This window comes from Diachasma alloeum, unplaced genomic scaffold (genome assembly GCF_001412515.2).
Source record: "Diachasma alloeum isolate Michigan unplaced genomic scaffold, Dall2.0 Dall_scaffold_00198, whole genome shotgun sequence".
NCBI classification, from domain to species: domain Eukaryota; kingdom Metazoa; phylum Arthropoda; class Insecta; order Hymenoptera; family Braconidae; genus Diachasma; species Diachasma alloeum.
The window spans coordinates 1,469,588-1,490,372 of record NW_021680363.1 but is presented as its reverse complement, the minus strand read 5'-3'; the positions used below and the strand labels follow the sequence as shown (position 1 = coordinate 1,490,372).

General features: G+C 35.0%; 2 protein-coding genes across 5 annotated transcripts; one reads left to right on the top strand and one right to left on the bottom strand.

The window, feature by feature from the left end:
* Nucleotides 1-2,223: 2,223 nt before the first annotated feature.
* Nucleotides 2,224-20,294, bottom strand: LOC107048836 (epidermal growth factor receptor substrate 15-like 1). Of its 4 annotated transcripts, none has more exons than XM_029126852.1 (11): nt 19,618-20,294; nt 19,316-19,360; nt 17,854-18,363; nt 17,248-17,436; nt 16,586-16,773; nt 15,472-15,634; nt 10,707-10,952; nt 9,841-9,903; nt 8,365-9,000; nt 7,651-7,959; nt 2,224-6,502 (listed from the first exon to the last, which is right to left on the bottom strand). In XM_029126852.1, the coding sequence occupies exons 1-11, from the start codon at nt 19,642-19,644 to the stop codon at nt 5,798-5,800; spliced, it is 3,081 nt and encodes a 1,026-aa protein (XP_028982685.1). In that variant the 5' UTR covers nt 19,645-20,294; the 3' UTR covers nt 2,224-5,797. The 4 variants fall into 4 exon arrangements, with proteins under 4 accessions (XP_028982685.1, XP_028982686.1, XP_028982687.1 ...); XM_029126853.1 differs by having other exon boundaries at nt 7,651-7,956; XM_029126855.1 differs by lacking the exon at nt 2,224-6,502 and adding an exon at nt 6,569-6,608.
* On the top strand, nt 11,563-14,933 carry LOC107035415 (Ig-like V-type domain-containing protein FAM187A). Its single transcript, XM_015252790.1, has 4 exons — nt 11,563-11,891; nt 12,437-12,906; nt 13,696-14,047; nt 14,606-14,933. The coding sequence occupies exons 1-4, from the start codon at nt 11,563-11,565 to the stop codon at nt 14,931-14,933; spliced, it is 1,479 nt and encodes a 492-aa protein (XP_015108276.1).
* Nucleotides 20,295-20,785: the final 491 nt, after the last annotated feature.

Below are 20,785 nucleotides of genomic sequence, written 5' to 3'. Positions count from 1 at the left end.
AAGTTTTTCCATCAAACTTTTTCGTACGTGTCTCTAATAATAAAAAAACTCACACATCTATTGAAAAAAACCAAAGTACCCACAGCCCGAGGCATTTTCCACGTGCATGTGAGTGTCCGTCGAGTGCGTCGCACGAACAAACTTGAGATCCCTTGACCCAGTAAACAATATATCGTGTACATACCAGCAATGTCCTTCGATTCGAACCCGGAGACGTCTTTGAGTTCTTCGTTTTTTTTTCCTCTGATTTTTGAGTCTCGTTTCTCCGCCCCTCGCACAACCCTGTGGAATTTTTCGTTATTCTGCCCTTGGCTTGAGTTTTTTTCAGCACTCGTTTGTTGATATATTTAGTTTTTTTTTTATGGAGCTCCCGGCACTTTTATTACTCCAAATATATTCGGAGTAATTATGTCTCGGGTTTTATGATATTAGTATATTTAGATGTCTGGAGCTGCGCGGTTTATTACCGAGGGGTGAAAATTGTTACAATTAGACCATTATATTTGTACTCGACCTCAATTTTTTTTTTCTCTCTACCTCGTCTTTGTAGACTTGTTTTAATGACTTAAAATGAGAGTACGGAACAACAGTGTGTAATGATAGATATTTTGAGTAATGACGAGCTCAAGGATTTATCTTCGTGTTTAAAGTTAAACTTGTTTGTCGTGTCTCTCATTAAATCCCGATACCGATGCAAATTTGGTGTTTAATTGGTGCACTCGTTGAAGGCGTGATATTTTTCATAGGGAAATGATAATTTCACGATTCCTATGCGAATTTTTCCAAGAATAGCTCGGAAATGAGTGAGTACAGGAGGAATGTCAGGAGATATTTCTCGAGAAAAATTTCAAGAGCTGTAAAAAAAAGAACTATAAAAGAAAAGACAAGTTTAGCTTGGAAATGGAGAGAAAAACTTTTTTTCTGTACTTCGTGAATATCTCGGGAAATAATGGATTTATCGAAAAATATGAGAAGAAATTTTTTGTTGAACTGGATATTTTCTACAACTTTGTTTTCGAGCATTTTCCGATAAATCCATTATTTGCGGAGATATTTGCAAAGTAGGTTTGGTGAAATTTTGAAATTGTCAATATTGATTTTTCCTTCATTCCGCGAATATCTCCGAATCTGTTGGGTTCTGGAAAAAATGTCACAAACATTTTTTGTAGAGAATTGCTAGGGCTATGAAAAAGTTCTCTGACATTTTTCCCTAAACCCAATAGTTTTCGAGATTTTGGGGAATAATTCTTTGGAATTATTCTGTTTTTTTCTAATTTTTCAATAATTTTTTCATCTCAAACCCAGCATCACCGCTTTATTTCAACGCCTCTGAACACTATATGTCTTTGGAAAATACCGAGTAATATAAGAGAAGGTTCTCAGAATAATAAAACCAAAATTCTACCGAGAGAATTACATCAAACTGAACAATGACTCGTTAATCCTTCATTACACTTGTCCTAACAAAAACAAAATGAAAAAAATCACGAAATCTCTTCGTTAATTATTCTCGTGAGACTGCACTGGGGATTATGATGCTCATTACGCGCTTAATATTATTTCTGGTATGAATTTATTACGCGTAAATTATCAATTGATCCAACGCAACGTTATTTCACTAGCAAAATGATAAAACAAGACAGTATGTGAAGAAACGATCCCCCTTCAATCCCCAATATCTCAACATTGGCAGAGTGAAAATCCAAATATCTTACGACATTGTCAAGGTATTTTTCCACCCTTTAAAATGAAAAAAGATTTATTCAAATCGGATCATTCGTTCACGAGATATTGAGTATTTAACACGGATCGTTTTACCTCATTCTCTGAAATTTCGATTTCGAAAAAATTGAAATTTCTCGTTCTTTTCTTCTTCTAGTGATTTCTATTCGTCATCATGCTCAGAATCATCTCCATTTAATTCAATCATATAATGCTTATATTCTGTGCTTTATAACTTTGTTTACATATTTATAGTTATTGTATCGTTTCCTCACAAATTGTTCATCATTTCTCATCATTTTGGAAAGGCGTTAGCATTAGATCAGATTAGATTCCCCGTTTATTCGTGTGGCTTCAGAGTAACGGAATGAATTACCCCCTGACGGATGAACAATACATTTCAGGGGAACAAAGATTCATCCAAATTACCGTGATTACTTGTTCACGAATATTCAACAACAATCACTCTCTCTCATCCTCTGAAATGAATTTCTATATCCATTGAATTTCCGTATTCCTTTTATTTACTTCAATCAATAATCATTTTATTTTTCATTACACTTCTAAAGTCATCTTAGCACGACACATTATCATTAATATGAAACGCTGAATTATGGCATTAATGAATGATCGAAAGATGACAACTACTAACATAACAACAATGCACACCTCGAAATTCACGTAATGAATGCCTCATCTCGATGATTCATTCACCATTTGTTCTCATAAATTTTCTCAATTCATTAGAAATTTATATTAATCCTCTGGTTTTTTGTCTCTTTAATGCCATCAGTCATCAGTCGTAAACACGTATGAAATACTCGTTGATTTAGACTAATTAACATTACACATTTTTCATGATGTATAAGAGCTCTTTAATTCCTACTGTCTCATCATAACTCCCATTTTTTTAGACACACGTATTCGTTATTATTTATTTTTACTCATCAACTATTCTATTATATGGTGAATAGCGCTTTTATTTCATAGCATTTTTATATATATTTTTTTTCGTTTATTATTTATTAATCTCTCAGACGTACACTCACGTAACTTTACATAATACAGTATTTTCTTACTTAATTCATATTTAAACACTTCCATAATTATCTTCAAGGAGCTCTATTGTCTAGTTTTTTATCCTCTTGTTTTTAATCGGAAATTAAAAGTCTTTGTTTGCATCAGATATTTGTAATGATTTATTTAGAGAAGTGGTTGAACGAGAGAATTCAGGTTTTCGCGGATTAATCTGCGTATATCTCGATGAATAATGGATTTATCGAAAAAAGTCACAAAACGTTTTTTGTAGCTCTTGACATTCTCGAAATTTTGTGTCATGAACATTTTCTCGATAAAACCATTATTTTCGGAGATATTCGCAAAATAGTCTTCATGAAATTTTCAGATCAATTGATCATTGTTGCCAGAATGTTTTTAAATCAATCATTTCCTCTGGATTCATCTCGGCCATCACTTTCCGTCGATTGAACTCATCGTGTCACGAATTTTCGTCATATTTTTTATAAAGAAAGCTTCAAAAGCATCGTCCTCAAGCGCGGGGAAGTGAAAGGTAACAATGGTGAACGATTAGCATTTTTTTCCTCCTTTAGTCATTATTTTTTTCAGTAAAGTTGAGCGAGAATAAAGACTGATAACAATTGTTCGTTAATATTACCTTCGTCCTTACCTCGGTTTGACTCCTCTTAAAATCATATCAATGATACATTATTGACTAGGTAATGTAAGTTAAATAACAGTAATTGGGTGATTGAATGAATGAAGAGGTGAAACTTTTCATTCTCAGTATTTAATAATCTAAATAATCTCAGGAGTCTTGGTGGAAACAGCGATTATGTACAAAACAATGACATGGTCAAGATAAAGCTGTAATATGTAATAAAGACTCGTTAACATGTCTAATTAACTAGAACGAAAAAAAAAAAATTAAATAAGTGATTGGGGAGAGTGAAGGGTTGTGACCGAGGCTTGAGGATGAAAGAGAACTTAAAGTACGAAAGGCAATGAAGTAACTGGAGGTACTTAACAGATAATTACGTCATAGACTATTAATAATTATCGAAGATTAGGGTAGACATGTTTGGTTTTGGGGAAAAAATTATTCGAGGGTAAAAATGTTTTTCAATACTCCGTTTGTGGATATCTCTGTAAATAATGGATTTATCGAAAAATATCATAAGAGATTTTTTGTTGTCCTGAAAATTTCCTACAATTTTGTCTTTTGGACATTTTTTGATGAATCCATTATTTACGGAGATATTTGCAAATTAGTTTTTAGGAAATTTCGAAATCGTCTAAATTGATTTTTCTATTATTTCGCGAATATCTCCGAGTCTATTGGATTTTTGAAAAAAATGTCACAGACATTTTTTGTGGGGAATTTCAGGGGCTGTTTAAAAGTCTTATGACATTTTTTTCTAAACCCAATAGTTCCAGTGATTTTGGGCAATTCTTTGGGAAGAATGGCTTTTTCAAGCTTTTCGATAATTTTTTCTCCTCAGACCGAGCATCATCGCTTTGTTTCAATACCTCTGAACACTATATGTCTTTGGAACGTACCGAGTACCATGAGAGAAGGTTCTCAGAATAATAAAACCTGAATTCTACCGAGAGAATTACATCAAACTGAACAATGACCCGTTAATCCTTCATCACACTTATCCTAACAAAAACAAAATGAAAAAAATCACGAAATCACTTCGTTAATCATTCTCGTGAGACTGCACTGGGGATTATGATGCTCATTACGCGCTTAATATTATTTCTGATATGAATTTATTACGCGTAAATTATCAATTGATCCAACGCAACGTTATTTCACTAGCAAAATGATAAAACAAGACAGTATGTGAAGAAACGATCCCTCTTCAATTCCCAATATCTCAACATTGGCAGAGTGAAAATCCAAAAATCTTACAACATTGTCAAGGTATTTTTCCACCCTTTAAAATGAAAAAAGATTTATCCAAATCGGATCATTCGTTCACGAGATATTGAGTATTTAAGACGGATCGTTTTTCCTCATTCTCTAAAATTTCAATTTTGAAAAAATTGAAATTTCTCGTTCTTTCCTTCTTCTAGTGATTTATATTCGTCATCATGCTCAGAATCATCTCCATTTAATTCAATCATATAATGCTTATATTCTGTGCTTTATAACTTTGTTTACATATTTATAGTTATTGTATCGTTTCCTCACAAATTGTTCATTATTTTGGAAAGGCGTTAGCATGAGATTAGATTAGATTTCCCGTTTATTATTGTGGCTCCAGAATTACAGAATAAATTACCTCCTGACGGATGAATGAGATCTTTCAGGGGTGAAGATTCCATGTTTTCTCCAATTGTCAATTTCATCGTTAATCTACTTAACTTTTTATCGTTAATACTTCACTCATTGTCAATTAAATCAACAAGACGAGAACCAATAGCCAGGAATATTATGCAGTTTTCCGAACAAGTCTTTATAATTTCAAAAATTAAAAAGAAACAACATTTCGTATCAACATTTTAGTAGAGGAGTGGTGAGACGAGGTGAATGGGACTTTACTCCATAATTAGTTTTTGGAAAATATTTAGAGATCCACTAAAAATTTTCAGTCAACAATTTTCTCATCTACGAAATAAAGTCTGTTTTAAATGAAAAAAAAAATTATTGACGACTTTTTCTCAGTCTGACATTTTCGTGAATATCTAGAAATCCACAAGAGATGGCAAAATTTTTGTCGGAACCTTTTTTGTAGAGAATTTTCTCACCTTCAAATAAGATACATATGAAAATGTCTCTATCTCCAATAGATTCAGAGATATTTACAAAAAACTGAACATGAAATGAAAAAAAAAATTACTAATAACTTCTTTCTCAATCTCAATCTTTTGTAAATATCTAAAAACCTACCAGAGATACAAAAATTTCTGTTGAAACCTTTTTTTCGAAGAATTTCCTCACCTACAAAAAACATCTGAACAAAAATTCGCCATCTCAAACAGATCCAGAGATATCCCCCAAAAACTAAATCCCAAATAATCTCATCCCACCAAATTCCTCTCAGCCCCCCTAGAACTTACTACTCGACTTCTCCTCCCTGCTGAGTTTCAATGCCAAAGCAAGATCAGCCTCCTCCTGCTCCTTGATCCTCTTCCTCTCCTCCTCAGCCCTCAAACTCTGCTGTGCAGCCCACTCCAACTGCTGATGCTCACTCAAATTCCCAGTGATCATTGACGCAGCCTCTTCACTCCACACTTTACCATTATTATTATTCTTGCTCTTCTGCAAGTTGTTGTGACCCAGGCCTAATTTATCCTTGAATGCCTGTGCAATGCTCACATTATCAGACCTCTTTGTTCGTTCTCTCTTGATCGATGAGAATGCCTCATCAAAATTAATCGGCTTGTTCACTGGCTTCGGTGACGATGAATTATTATTACTGATATTGCTATTTTTCTCAGGTGTAAAACTGAACTTGTCATTCTTGGACTTGACAAAAGGCTGAGAAAATGTCTTCGAGAAGTCAGACTCAAAGTCTCTAGTGAATGGATCCCTCTTGCCATCGTTCGTCATCTCAAGACCGAATGGATCGAATTTAACGTCTGTTTTTTTATCCTTCGTCTTCAATTCATTCGCATTTGTCTCGTCATCAGCGAATGGATCAGCTATCTCGAAGACATCCTCGTAACGATAGTTTCGGAAAGGATCTTCAGTGAAGTCTGGCAGCTTCTGGGGTGGGGAAACTGCGTTCGAAGGTCGAGAGGCCACTTCCGGCTAAAGCAGGTTTTTTCGTGTTGGTTTTTTTTCGAGTTATTGAGGTTTTGAGATTTTTTTTGTTATGTGCTTTTGGTTTATTTATTTATTTTTTTTGCGAGTTTTACTGAAAAGCAGAAGAGGGGCGAAAACCCTGGTTATTGGCTTGGATTAGTTTTGGGGTGAATTATTGTGAAATTGCAACGAAAAAATTGCTCAGGGAATTGAGAGGTTTTTGTGAATGGGGCTATTTGACACTTCAGGATTTGCTCATTTATTAAAAAAATATTTTTAATATCTCTCAAAATCACTGATTATCGAGATAATTTCGTAATTAATGAGATGAGAAAATTAATTTATGACAATTCACCTTTTTTGAGAATGTCAAATTTTCTACAAAAAATGTTCCCCCACAATTTTTCAAAAATTGTTCATGAAATATTTTACGAGAATTTTTGCTAATCAATCATTTATCCTCTATTGAAAAATAATAATCTAAATGTCAAAATCCCCTCCTATCGATCAAAATGATCACATGCTCTCAATAATAAAAAAAATCACGGAATCAATGAAAAAATAAATAAATAAACAACATAACAAAAAAATCTATAAACGTAAGAAATATGGGAATATTAAACACAAAAAACCATCGAGTATTATTTGACAATTACGAAATTATAATAGAATTAAAGAGTAGAAGAGGGGCCCAAAAACCCTGGTAATTGGCTTGGATTATTTTTGGGGTGAATTTTTGGGGTGAATTCATTAAAAAGACTTCTTTAACATCTCTCAAAATCACTAATTATCGAGATAATTTAGAAATACTGAGATGACAAAATTAATGTTGAACAATTCTGCTTTTTTGGAAGATATCATAAAATTTTCAGCGAAAAAACTTTCCTCATATTTTGTTTAAATCGAGAACTTTCCGCTGTTCACGGATTTTTCCTCCGCATTGAAAGGAAAAAACCAAATATCAAATTCCCAATAATAAAAAAAATGATGGAATCAACGAAAAAATAAATAAATAAACAACATAACAAAAAAAATCTATGAACGTAAAAAATATGACACTATCAAGCACAAAAAATAATCAGCATCGAGTATTATTTGACAATCGTGAAATCAATTGAATTGAAAATGATAATTCGAGAAAATTGATTGATTACCTTCGAGTCGAAATTAGCGAAATCAGCGAATCCAGTGATGGTGGAGCCAAATCCAGTGTTTCCATTGTTGTTGTCATTTTGTGCAGCGAATGGATCAGAACTTGTATTGTTGAAGGGATCAGGCGTTGGTGATGGGGTTGGTGGGGCTGGTGCTGCTCTGAGATTTGGACCAGCTGCTGGACGAGGTGGGGCAGGCCTTGGTGGTGGCTGTTTCGCCTTCTTCGGTGGAAGAGCTGGACTTGGACTCTCTGCACGTGTTGGGGCGTGGAGATTGGCGAATGGATCGTCACCGAAAGGATCTTTAGTCTGCTGTTGAAATAAAATAGAAAATAATTAATCTCAATTTATTTCAATAATTTTTTAAATTTATGTAGCTCGTTAATGAGTGGTTCTAGATGAAAATGTGAGAAGAACTTTTTCGTGGAGGAGAAAATTTCCAACAAAAAATGTCTTATGACTTTTTTGGCTAAAACTACTTGTTGACAAGGTAACTCGAGATTTTATCAAATGTAAAAATTGATTTGTTGAGTTTTATGACAAAATAATGGCCTCAAATCTGATATTATCCCAGGAATCAGTTTTTAGTCGAAAGTATCAAGAAACATTTTCTTCAGAGAATGAAGTTTCCAGAAGAATGTCTTCCGATGTTGAACAAAACGAAATAAAAAATAACAAACCAAAAAAAAATTATCATCTTCCTCAACTCCAACGCACCTGTATGCTCTCCCCTCCAGCTTTATCATTCCTCCTGCCGTCCCCGAAGGGATCGTAAGCCTCCTGCTTAGCAGCAAAAGGATCACTGGTAAATCCACTCGAGGCACTGTTCCTCCCATCGAAATTGGCAAAAGGATCTCCCCCAGAATTCCCAAAGGCCTCAGCAGCCTTCGAGGAAGCGAAGGGATCCTCCTGACCAAACCCATCACTGGCCCCATTGACCCCCGTGAACCCGTCCTTTCCCGTCTCACTGACCCCATTGATCTTCGCTGACATTTCACTCTCGATCTGCTCCACAACATCAATGTCCGGATGCAGTTGGAGAATTGCGTCTGACACCAGCGAGGGATCACCAACAGCTAATGCTGAATCGTACATGGCAATTGCATCGTTCATCTGCCTCTGCTGCTCCTCCAGGTGCGTGATCTTCAGCTTCGCCTGGCTGATCTGCAACTGAGTGTTCTGAAGATTTTTCGTCAACTCGTTCAATTGGTCTCTGCTTCTGTTTTGCTGCGTCTCAAGCTGCTGCTCCTCCTGGCGCAAGCCCTCCAGCTCCTGTCTCTTCGAGTTCAATTCCTCTTCCTGGGTGCGGAGGACTGACTCCTGCTCCTCAGCTTGCTGACGGAGTTTATCCACCTTTTGGAAACGATCTTCATGAGTGATGAATGGAAAAATCAGGGAGAAGGAAAATGAGAGGATTTTTAAGTTTTGGTTTTTGGAAAATAGCTGGGAATTGGAGAGAGCTAGCGAAATTTTCATTGAATACTTTTTTGTAGGGGGAAATGAGAGCTACAAAAAAGGGCATCAGGAGTTTTCTGATATCTCGCTCGAGTGAGGAGATATTCAGGAAAAACTAATCAAGTTGAATTTTGAAAAAATGAGAAAAATGAATTTCACGTTCAGATTTTGGGAAATATCTTCAAATTAGTAGGAGATAGCCCAATTGTTATAAGGACCTTTTTTCTGGAGAATTTTCTCAGCTACAAAAAAGGTCCTCACGAATATTTCCGTATCTCCGTTAGATTCTGAGATATTTCCGGAAAACTAAACATGAAAATCTCTTCACGTTCTGTTTTTCTTTTGATGAATGTTTTTTTCAATATCATTGTCGTTTTTTCATATTGGGCAATAAAAAATATGCAGATGATAGGGGGAATGTTGTCTAAGTGATGGATGTAATGATCAATCATCCTCGACGAAAAAAAAAATTATCATCCCATATCAATATCTCATTCATCAAATGCTCATCTGTAATGCATTTAATTTCATCCAAAGTGCATGTGCAATGCTATCTTCAGTGTTCGATAATCTCATGCAATCATAAAACAATAAAATTACCTTGCACGTAATGCGCTCGTTAATATGGAAGCCACAGTCGTCATTCAATATCTGAATTACCATTTGGTTTTATATCGGTTTTCTTAAGGGAAAGAAGAGAAAATAAAAGAAAAAAAAATTGAGGGAATAATTGTGTACCTTTTCCTGCTCCTCACGCATTTCCTGCTCGACCTGACTCAATTCTTTTTCTACATCATCCCGCTAGAAAGGCCGAATAGTGACAACAAAAAAATTTCATAAAGTAAACAAAAAGAAATGAAAAAGGCTGATTAAAATATTGGCAAAGTGGTAAAACATAAAATGTTGTTAAATATTAATTTATCTCAATGAATATTTCTTTTAGAAGAAAATTTCAAGAAATATCTTCTCCTGAAGTCGATAATTGTCAAGATAATTTCATAAATAATGAACAAAAATGAATGTTACCTCGATCCGGAAATGGAATTTGTCAATTGTTTCATTATCTCAACAAAGAAAAAGGAAATGTTCAAAATATTTCCTCCTAAATTCATTCAAACCCCAGATAAATTTCACATTCAACACAAATATTAAAAAAATTCATGGTTTATCAATTCTTTTCAACAACTTTTAAAAATTATCTTCTCTTAGAGTTGATAATTATTAAGATAACTTGATAATTAATCAACGAAAATGAAAACAGAGTCGATGTAAGAATGAACTTTGTTAATTATGTAATTATCTCCTCAAATAAAAAACAAAATATTCAAAATATTTTATCCTTAATTCACTTAAACCCCAGATAAATTCCACATTTACCAAAATTTTCAAAAGATCACGTTTTACCACTTCAAAACTTAAAAAATAAATAATCTCAAAAAAATGATAAATCATAAATAATGAAAAAATAAATTGAACTTCTACTCCTCATGTCATGCATGCATTCAGTGGACATTCTGTCGAACTTTAGATTTAACTCTGGCTTTAATCGTTCAATTTTAATGCAAAGCTGATATTGTTGACTTTAATTACTTGAATAATCTCACCTGAGCCTTCAGATCATTCAATCGCTTCTGGGCCTCGCCCCTCTGATTCTCCAACTGCTTGAGTGTAGCAGCCAGCGTGTCCAGTTCACTCTGAAGACTTTTAATTTCACCGTTTTTAATTTTAATATCCGCCTCCTTCTGTGCAACATCCTGCTCCATTGCTCTACGCTCCCTCGCTAATTCCGCAATGTCCTTGCTGATCATGTCTAGTTCGGGATTGGAGTAGCCCGAGATATTATTGTTCTCCTGCGAAACAAAAGAAAATTGAAGGATTATTCAATTCAGCAGTGACTGATGATCGAAATCATCAGGGAGAATATTCCCAGGAAAATATTTGTAATTTTGCTCTTTCATTCAATTTATTTGATATCCTTGACTGCAACATTTAAATTTTCTAAGAAGTTGGAGGATATCAGGAACAAGTGGAAGAAGTTCTCGAAGGGAAAGGGCAAGGGCAGGAGATTCTCCTGGAGATCAACCAGTTGGAGTCTCAGAGGGCGAATGAAATCTTGAGGGCTTTCCACGAGGAAAGATGAAAGGATTATTACAAGTGTCTGGAGCCCGAGGTATTGTTTTCCTGTAAGACAAAAGGGAATCAAAGCCCGAGATGTTATTGTTTTCCTGTGAAACAAACAAGAATCGAAGATTTAATCAATTCAGCATTCACAGACTATGGAAATAATCAAAATCATCATGCAGAATATTCCCAGGAAAATACTGCTTTCCACGAGGAAAATTGGAAGGATTAGTACAACCGTCTGGAGCCCGAGATATTATTCTTCTCCTACGAAACAAAAGGGAATCGAATGTTTATTTAATTCAGCATTGACAGACGATTGAAATCACGAAAATCATCATGAAGAATATTCCCAGGAAAATGCTTATAATTTTGCTTTTTCATTCAATTTATTTGATATCCTTGAGTTCAACATTTAAATTTTCTAAGAAGTTGGAGGATATCAGGAACAAGTGGAAGAAGTTCTCGAAGGGAAAGGGCAAGGGACAGGAGATTCTCCTGGAGATTAACGAGTTGGAGTATCCGAAGGCGAACAAAACCCTGAGGGCCTTCCACGAGGAGAGGTGGAAGGATTATTACAAGTGCCTGGAGATGAGGCATGCTGCAGCTGGAGTTCATAAGACTCTTTATCCTGCCGCGGTGGTGACAATGCAAGGATCTTCAGTATTGTGAGTTTTATCGTGATTAATAATAATTAGCTCTCATTCAAGGGTTGATTAATTATTTTTCAATTAAAAATGTCCAATAAAAACTATTTTATTTAACACTACGCCCTCTGTTCGCTAAACCCCATATGACCCCTATGATCCTTATTCTGACCCTTAAGACCTTGATTTTGACCCTTAATTTTGGAGTCTTATTTCGAGCACCAAATTTTCATCACCAGAACTCGATTTGGATTTTTATAATATAGAGAGAAAATCATCAGAATTTCATCATTCTATACTTTTTTTTATTGAGAATTTTCTACAGGAATTCCTCTACGTAAATTTTCCAAGTTTTTTACACCCTGTTCTTCTCCTCTTTTCATTAAAAAATCCAAAAATTTTCCATGGAACATTTCTATTGGAAAAAAACGCAGATAAGCAGAGGAATTTCCAAATAAAATCAACCAAAAACGAATCACAAATTCAGTAGAAATCCAATAGAATTTTCTATGAAATTTTTTGTAAATTTTTTCTTGTTTAACAAAAAAAAAATTTCTTGAAGACAGACTCGACTGCGGAATTTGCATCTCCCCAAGCGAAGTTCACACAACAGAATCAATCGAATGGTTCTACAACAGCACGACGGATGGTAATTCGACGAATGTGCCAGTGAATAGCGACGGATACACCATAATTTCCTCGAGCGACAGGAGCCTCCACATGTTCAACATTGGTGCGGACAGAGAGGGCTTTTACTGGTGCCAATTGGAGGACACAATGTCCAATCCGTTTTACGTGCACGTCAATAACGAAACGGAGTCGCTGAGGGCTGTGCAGGGGGAGGAGGCACCTGATGCCCTCCATCCCGAGCCTCCGGAGGTCATCGAGGAGTACGGGCTGAGGGTTTTCACCGACTGGGCCACGTGGTCCAGCTGCTCTAGGTGCGATGGTGTGGGGAGGAAACAGCGGTATGGATATTGCACGATAGAACTGGTGAATTATGGAGGGAGGGAGGTCCGGCGGAGGAGGAATGAGGGTAAATAAGATATTTTTGATGGAATGCACAGATTAATTTTCCGCATTATGTCGATTTTTCTTCTGAGGATTTTTGTTTCAATAAAAATCGCAAATTTTGTGATATTTTTCGTTGAAAATGTTCAGTCCATTTCAGAAATATATTTGAAAAACTGAACTCTTCTTGCTCAGAAAAAAAGACAATAATTATTAATTTTCACCATTTGTCAATTTTTTTGGGACGAGTTTTCGAGGAGGAAAAAATGTCAAAACATGTCTTACTGGAAGTTTTCTTCTCTAAAATGAAATTCTACACGAAAATTTCGCTATTTTTCTCCATTTCGGAGATATATTCAAAAAACTAAACCCTTTTCGGTCACAAATTTATTAAAAAATCTTTCTTACGAAATAATGATTACTTTTTCCTGTTTGTTAATTTTCACTATGAATTTTTCTCTCTGAAAATGGAAAGTTTCGTAACATTTGTCGTTTATGTAATGAAGAGATTTATTATATTGATCTAAAGAATAAGAGTTTTCAGGGAAAAAAATATCAAGAAACATTTTTTATTGGAAATTTTCTCCTTCAGAAGAAATTCTTGCACGAAAATTTCGCTATTCCCCTTTATCTTTGAGGTAAATTCAAAAAACTAAACCCTTTCTACTCAAAAATTTATTCAAAGCGCTTCCTTATCCTTTTTTCTGTCACAAAAATAGATAAAATAATAATCTGAAGTGAATTTCTCCATCTCCTATTTCCCAAAAACCCATAAAAATGAAAATATCGAAAAATTCCTCTGATATTATTCCAGACATTGAAGAACCAATGGAATCCGACACAGACCTCTCATCCCTGATCGAAAGAATCCTCATTTTCTTCGGTAATAAACTCCCCTGCAGATCCTTCTACACTCCCAAGAGGATCCAAGAACTACCCCAGATAAAGAAACGAATGAACGAAGTGATGAGAAAATTCTGCAAAGTCAAATGCCAGGAGAATGTCATCTTCGAGATACGAGACAAGTATGGTAATGTCATCGAGAGTGCAAACAACAGCGCTGGAGTTTATTCGGTATTTCAGGGTGTGCCTGACCCCCTGCCACCAGTTCAGCGTGAGACATTGTATAGTAAACATAACAGTAAAGTGGAATTGAAATGCCCTGGGTAAATAATCTCAAATGACGATTGAAGAAATCATTTGGAAATGAAAAAATATTACGAGACATTTTTCGTAGCGAATTCCTAAATCTATGAATTTTACGAACTAGAAGACCTTTTCAACAAAAATTTAAAAGTTCTATCTCTTAAAATGTTGTCTTTTCTTTTGATTAATGACGAGATGAACGAATGAATTAATTCATCATTAATTATAAAATCAATGAATGTCCGATAATTACTGAAGAAATCTTTTGAAAATGAAGAAAGATCACGGGACATTCTTCGTACAGAATTCCTAAATCTGTGAATTAATCAATGAATAAATTAATTAATTAATTCGAATTGATTGATCGATTAATTTGATAATTCTATGAATTTCATGAACTAGAGGACCTTTTCAAAAAAAAATTTAAAAGGTCTATCTCTTAAAATGTTGTCTTTTCTTTTGATTACTGACGTGATGAATTAATTAATTAATTCATTATTAATTATAAAATTAATGCACAAATGAATAAATCGATAATAAAATTGATGAAAGAAATGAAAATTGATTATGATTTTCAGAAATCTGGACAGTGACACTCCAATCACATGGCAAATAGCCAGCAAAACCGTGAATCCATCCTCAATAAGTCAGGATTCAAACGGAAGAATATCCCTAGACACTCACGATCGATTGATCTTCAAGAAATTGCGTTTCGCAGACTCCAATGTGTACAGCTGCTGGCAGAGGGGTAAACTTGCAGGGACTATAAGACTCGAAGTCACTTATGAAATTGAAATGAAGGCTGACCATCGAGTCATGATGGTTGGGGCCATTGCCATTGTTTCGACTTTTCTCATTGTCTTCTTGCGTGCATTCAGGGGCAGAAAAAGATACACTAAACATTGAGATACTTTCGAGCATAAAATGCAGTGAATTTCAAAATGATTCCTACTTCTCGGCCATTAATGGTCATCACAGCAATGTTAATTCAAAAACGAAGAAAGGAAAGAATGAAGAAAAATAATAGAGAATTTGCATGAATTTTTCTCAATTTTCTAATCTCAAGTTTAGGACCTGAATAATTCATGTTGTATTCACAAACGTTTCAAATATTGCTCATTAATTAATAATTAGTTAAAAGTCCAATTTTTTTCGTTAAATTCATATTGTGGAAATAATTAAGGAAAGTTTTGCCAAGTGAAGTATTAAATATCGAATAAATTATTGATTACGACCTCAGCATAATTTAAAGATCTTGAAATTCTCTAAAAAGAATTTTTGATATTTTCTCCTCACAACTCATTACAAAGATAATGAAACTATTAGTAATAGACGTTAACGAATAATTCACCACTTCTCGAACAACATTTTCACTTGCGAGTAAATGCAAATGAAAAAAATAAATGAAGAAATAAAATTATTTCAAATAAAAAAACGGACTCACCACTACACCTCCGTCTTTAGCTTTCCTGAGAGAAGGTGGCATCATTTCAGGGGTCAGTGCCTGAGGTGGATCAGTACCCCTGAGTTTCTGTTTTATGAGCCACATGGCAAGAGCAAACTGTTCCTTATTGAGTTTCCCACTCTGGCAGATGTCACAGAGGCCCCTGTAGCATAATTCATTCAAAATTGCATGAGCTATTCATGAAAACCCAAATACTTTAAGGAGAAACGGAACCCCTGTGTCTATATGAACTTCTGGAACTGTTTTCTCCTATAACTATTAATTTTTATATATGAAACAACTTTATCGACTCGATCATTGCATTGTTGAGCCAATGATGTAGTTTTATAACTAAACAAGTGGGAAATTGCTCTTGTATCGCCTATAGTATAGTTATTTTTTCTAATAAACTAGCAATATGCCTCCGAATGGTTATTTTGTACATCATTTCCTCCTATCGCATATAATTCATTGTTTATTTCATTTTATTGAATTGAATAAGATTTATTTTCAACTAATTTTGTCAGATTTTCAATTTAGTTGAATGTTATCATCATCATATTTCTTATTATGCCATTCTCCTATACAATCGATTGTCTTTTTTACAATTCTATCTCCCCCCTCCGCGCTTCGATAAAATGTTAATGGACAAATTTTATTTACGTTTTTTTAAGTTACAAGATCACTATCATATCATTATTATTGTTTCATTTAAGGGTTCATTTCTTGTCTGTGATTATTAGGCAGCCGAAACGAAAAACTATTATCTCTTGTTTCGCATAAAACAAAAAAAAATATTTTCTTGGCACAAGTAAGACTTGTTTGAGAACTTTGTCGTTTTTCTCAGTGCAGACGATCCGTTCTTTCTCCTGACTTATTTCATACTGCCAACTTTGTTACATACACACACGTACGGATGAGATCTAAAAATTGCATTTTCGGACTTTTTGGACCATATTGGGCCGATATAACACAAAAAATCCAAAACTGAAATTTGAACGATAAAAAAACTTCCATTCGGAAGCAAAAATAATAATTGCAGGAGAAAACGCAATTCTAAAATTTTATGTAGACACAGGTGTTCCGTTTCACATTAACGAAATTGAATTTATACCAAATGTGAGCTAGAATGTTCTGGGGCAGTCCACTCTGTAGAAAGACGTCCTTGATCTCACCACCAGACACGAAACCATCCATATCCATGTCAGCCTGGAGGAAGAGTTTATCAGCTGCTGCCTGATCCTCTGCTGTCACTACCCACTGCACTTGAGGCTGGGGTGATGGTTGCTGGGGTGGCATAGGCTGTAAAATCATCGGCATGAGTATTTACTCATAAGAATCGATGATAAATTAGGAAGAGAAGATAATTTAATTTCTCTATTTTAGTTTTTGTTGCATATCTTGAAATCGGAGGGAAATATGTGCAAATTTTGACAAAGAACATTATTTTTTGCAGCTCTCACTTTCATTTTCAAAAAGGATTACATGAAAATTCAATTATTCAGAATGGATTCAATAATATTTAATGAAAATGCATGTGTTGTTATGAAAATTCAGCTCAACTCTTTTTAATTATTTTTCTTTGCTGAATATCTTTAAAATGAACGAAAATGGAAAATTTCTTCTGGTTTTCAACACATTCAACAAAAATGGAATGTGCAAATAATAAAACAGCTCATCGAACAAATAAATTATCTTCAATGGCCATTCTGCATTCTTAATAATCTCAGATACCAGAATTTATCTGTAAATGCATGAGAAACCATAGGGATTTACCTGTATAGACTCCAACCCAACTAAATTATTAACAGCAGCAGCTGTTGGTAGAGGTGGAATGGCTGGTGGTACTGGGGATGTTGAATTCATAACGAGAGTCTCTTTTCTCTTGCCAGGGGGCATAAGTTCTGGTGGTAAGACACTTGGAATTGCGTATTTCTCCAGTGCTTTGTACACCAGGTGCATTGCCTGCATAAAAGAATAAATAATCTCCATAAAACTTGATTTCGTTAACATTGTTTTATAAATATTTATGAAATTATCGTCTCATTGGCAAAATAATGGAACATTCTCGGAATTTCACGTTTAATTTTTGTGTTTTCCTATAAATTATCCGATTATCTATGGAATTTTGTAGAAGAAATGTGCCCCGACAATTTTGTGTACAGCTACTCATAAACGAGATAATCCAACAATTAACAAGAATTCACCCACAATTTTCTCGTCTTTGTTAATATGCAATTATCTCGTTAATGAGTGGTTCTACGAAAAAATGTCAAAAGAACTTTTTTGTAGCCCATGAAATTCTCTACAAATTTGACTTTTCATATTTTTCTCTAAATTCCTTAGTTCTCGAGATACAAGTGACAGAATGCAGAAACTCACCACAACAAACTCATGTCTATCCAGCATTCCATCCTTATCCATATCAGCAAGATCCCAGATTTTTCCTAGTGTATCAAGAGGCAGTTTACTGTCCATAAGCACTCCCTTAACTTTATTCCCAGGTATGTAACCATTAGCTGGCTGAAGACTATCGAACAAACGATCGTATTTGATCCTCTCAGCTGGCTTTATCGCCCAATCCCCATTGGCAATTGAACTTATCACTGGTGGAGGTGGTACAGCTGGACTCTTCTTCGGTATCACTGGTATCTCACCCATTTTTGGTGGTGGTACATCGATGTTTACATTGGCAATATTTAACTCATGTCCAGCCTGGGCGAAGGCACATAATTTGAGGGCAACAAACATGCCAGATTTGTCGAGGGAGCCACGGGACTGGGGATCCGCCATGTCCCATATTTTACTGAGGATGATGTCACTCAGCTGGGATTTCTTGAGAAACCGAGCCGCCTCCATGGCTCCAATCCTTCCACAATTATTTGGATCCACCTGGTTGTCAATTAATCATTAATTAATCCAGAATAAAATTATTTATGCATTCATTCATTTATTTTATTCTTAAGGATATCCAAGTACTCTGGCTATTTTTTTCTCCAGTGAAATGTTTTTTCTCCTTTTGCGGACATTTTACAATGACTTTATTATTTAAACTTTGCAGGTCTGAATTTGAATATCGATATCGAACGGTTGGAAAACATTTTAATAATCTAAAAAAATGGAAAGTATAGTTTTGGAGGAACATTGATGAAAGAATTTGAAAATTCCAATTTTTGAAAATTACAAGCATTTTCTATAAATAATTCATGAACAATCAGTTTTTCAGTATAAAAATCTTTTGCTCAGAAATGTAAACAAATTTATTTATATTCAGAATTTTACCACACATCGATTTCATGCCTAAAAAAATCAGGCTTTCGAAGTTTAAATAATTGCAATTATTTATGCAAACAAGGAATGTTTAAGAGAATAATGATTCAGAGCAAAATTTAATTTGAATGACGCTGAATATTCATATTTTTTGTTCCAATTTTTCTCACGCGATTCAATAATTAACACAATTTCATGCAATTTAATAATTAATGGAAAATTTCAGAATATGAAAACGGTTTAAGTCGACTTATCTCCCAGCTGACTGTTTGAGTCATATCTCCGAATCTAAGGGAGATACCGAAATTTTCGTGATTACATTTTTTGTAGCACTCAATCGGCTCTACAAAAAACGTTATAACAAAAATTTTGCCATCTCCCTTAGATTCCGAGATATTCATTGAAAATTGGTCAATAGTCAAAATTGACTTGTACCGTTTTACCACTTCGCTACTGATTTCACTTTTAAAAAAATAGCCACAGTACTTGCATCCCCTCAGATCCGAATCCACCCCCGAAAATCAAAACTCAAATAAAATAAACTTGGTTAGAAACTCGAAAAATCATACATCACCTGATGATAATACGCTTCATAAATGGCGACATGGCTTCCAGCCACCTGAAATAATGAGCTCAATTGAAAATACAATCACGAGTGAAACAACAATGATAAATATATTATCAGTGACCTTCTCGGCTTCCTCCAGCCGAAGAGAAGCTACGACTTGTCAAATTCGATAAGAAAAAAATAAATTAAAATAATCAATAAAACCCGTGATTAAACGACGAATCAGTGATGCTGGAGTCACTGAGACATCGTTTACCCATTTAATATCACGAATGAGAGATTATAATAGGTAAAAATTGTTAATATACCTGCGTCGGTGACGGCAGGGCAGCCATACTTGCATGGACTACTGGCTTAACCAATCGGACGTTTAAATCGATAGCACTAGTACTTGTTTCTAAAAATTTTGTGCCACATTTCTTGACAGTACCACCACCAACAGCTGATAATATTCACCACTGAGAGAAAGATAAGATACGAAATTCCTCTCGTTTCCCCGTGATTACGGATTTTCTCGTTTCAGAGATGGAAAAATTTATGACTTTTTCCAGCGGAAAACACTCAACACCTCACGTATGCCTTAATTACATTCAGCCAAGGAGCACTTGAACGTTTTTATTGGTCGTTGTTGCATTTGACGGGTTCATCAATTCCACTCAACACTTGTACACTACAACAATATGTCCGGAGAGCGATTTTATTGATAAATTATGATTGAGAAAATAGCGCTGTGACGAGGGCAAAACGCCGCAGAATCGATGATTTGTGGTGATTAAGGGTTGGTGGGGGAATTTATGGGCGAGAATTTTGCACTTTTGTTGGTCCTGCGAAAATAATTGAAAATAAAATCTAAGGGACCCAGTGAGCACGACTTTCACGATTTTATGCCCTCGGGGATTTTTACTCGTCAACTCGCGCCACTTGCCATCGGCCGTTACAACTTCGCGTTTTTGGCGAGTGCTTGCGACTTACGGGTTTGCGTCGTTTATCGCCGTTTGCGATTGTTGGGTTTTTTGTGTGTGTCTGTGTGTGGGGGGGGGGGCTTTTTGGGGTTCTCACTCACGCCCTGAGCAAGTGGGAAATGGAGTCGGTAGGTGTCGCCTGTTGCTGGACCCTTCGGGTAAAGCAGGAATGGTTTGAAAATTATTTGGAGGGATTAAGGTGGGTTTAAAGGACTCCAGATGAGTCGTTGATTGTAACAAGAAATAATGACTTTTAGATGTGAAAAAAAATTCTTCATCATTGATTTTTACTTTCATGAGTGTACGAAATTGATTCATCAAATAATTTTTTTTAAACCTATCGTTTGACCAGGGTTTTTCAGAAACATAAATTATTTATTGCGCAAGCTTGACATTGACGATAATTTTCATATTGGGCATAGAATTTTTATTTATTTTTTCTGATTTTTCGACATTTTTCTATAGTTTAATCTTCTCTCCAAAAATCCATTCTCTGGCGACTCTCACATCACAA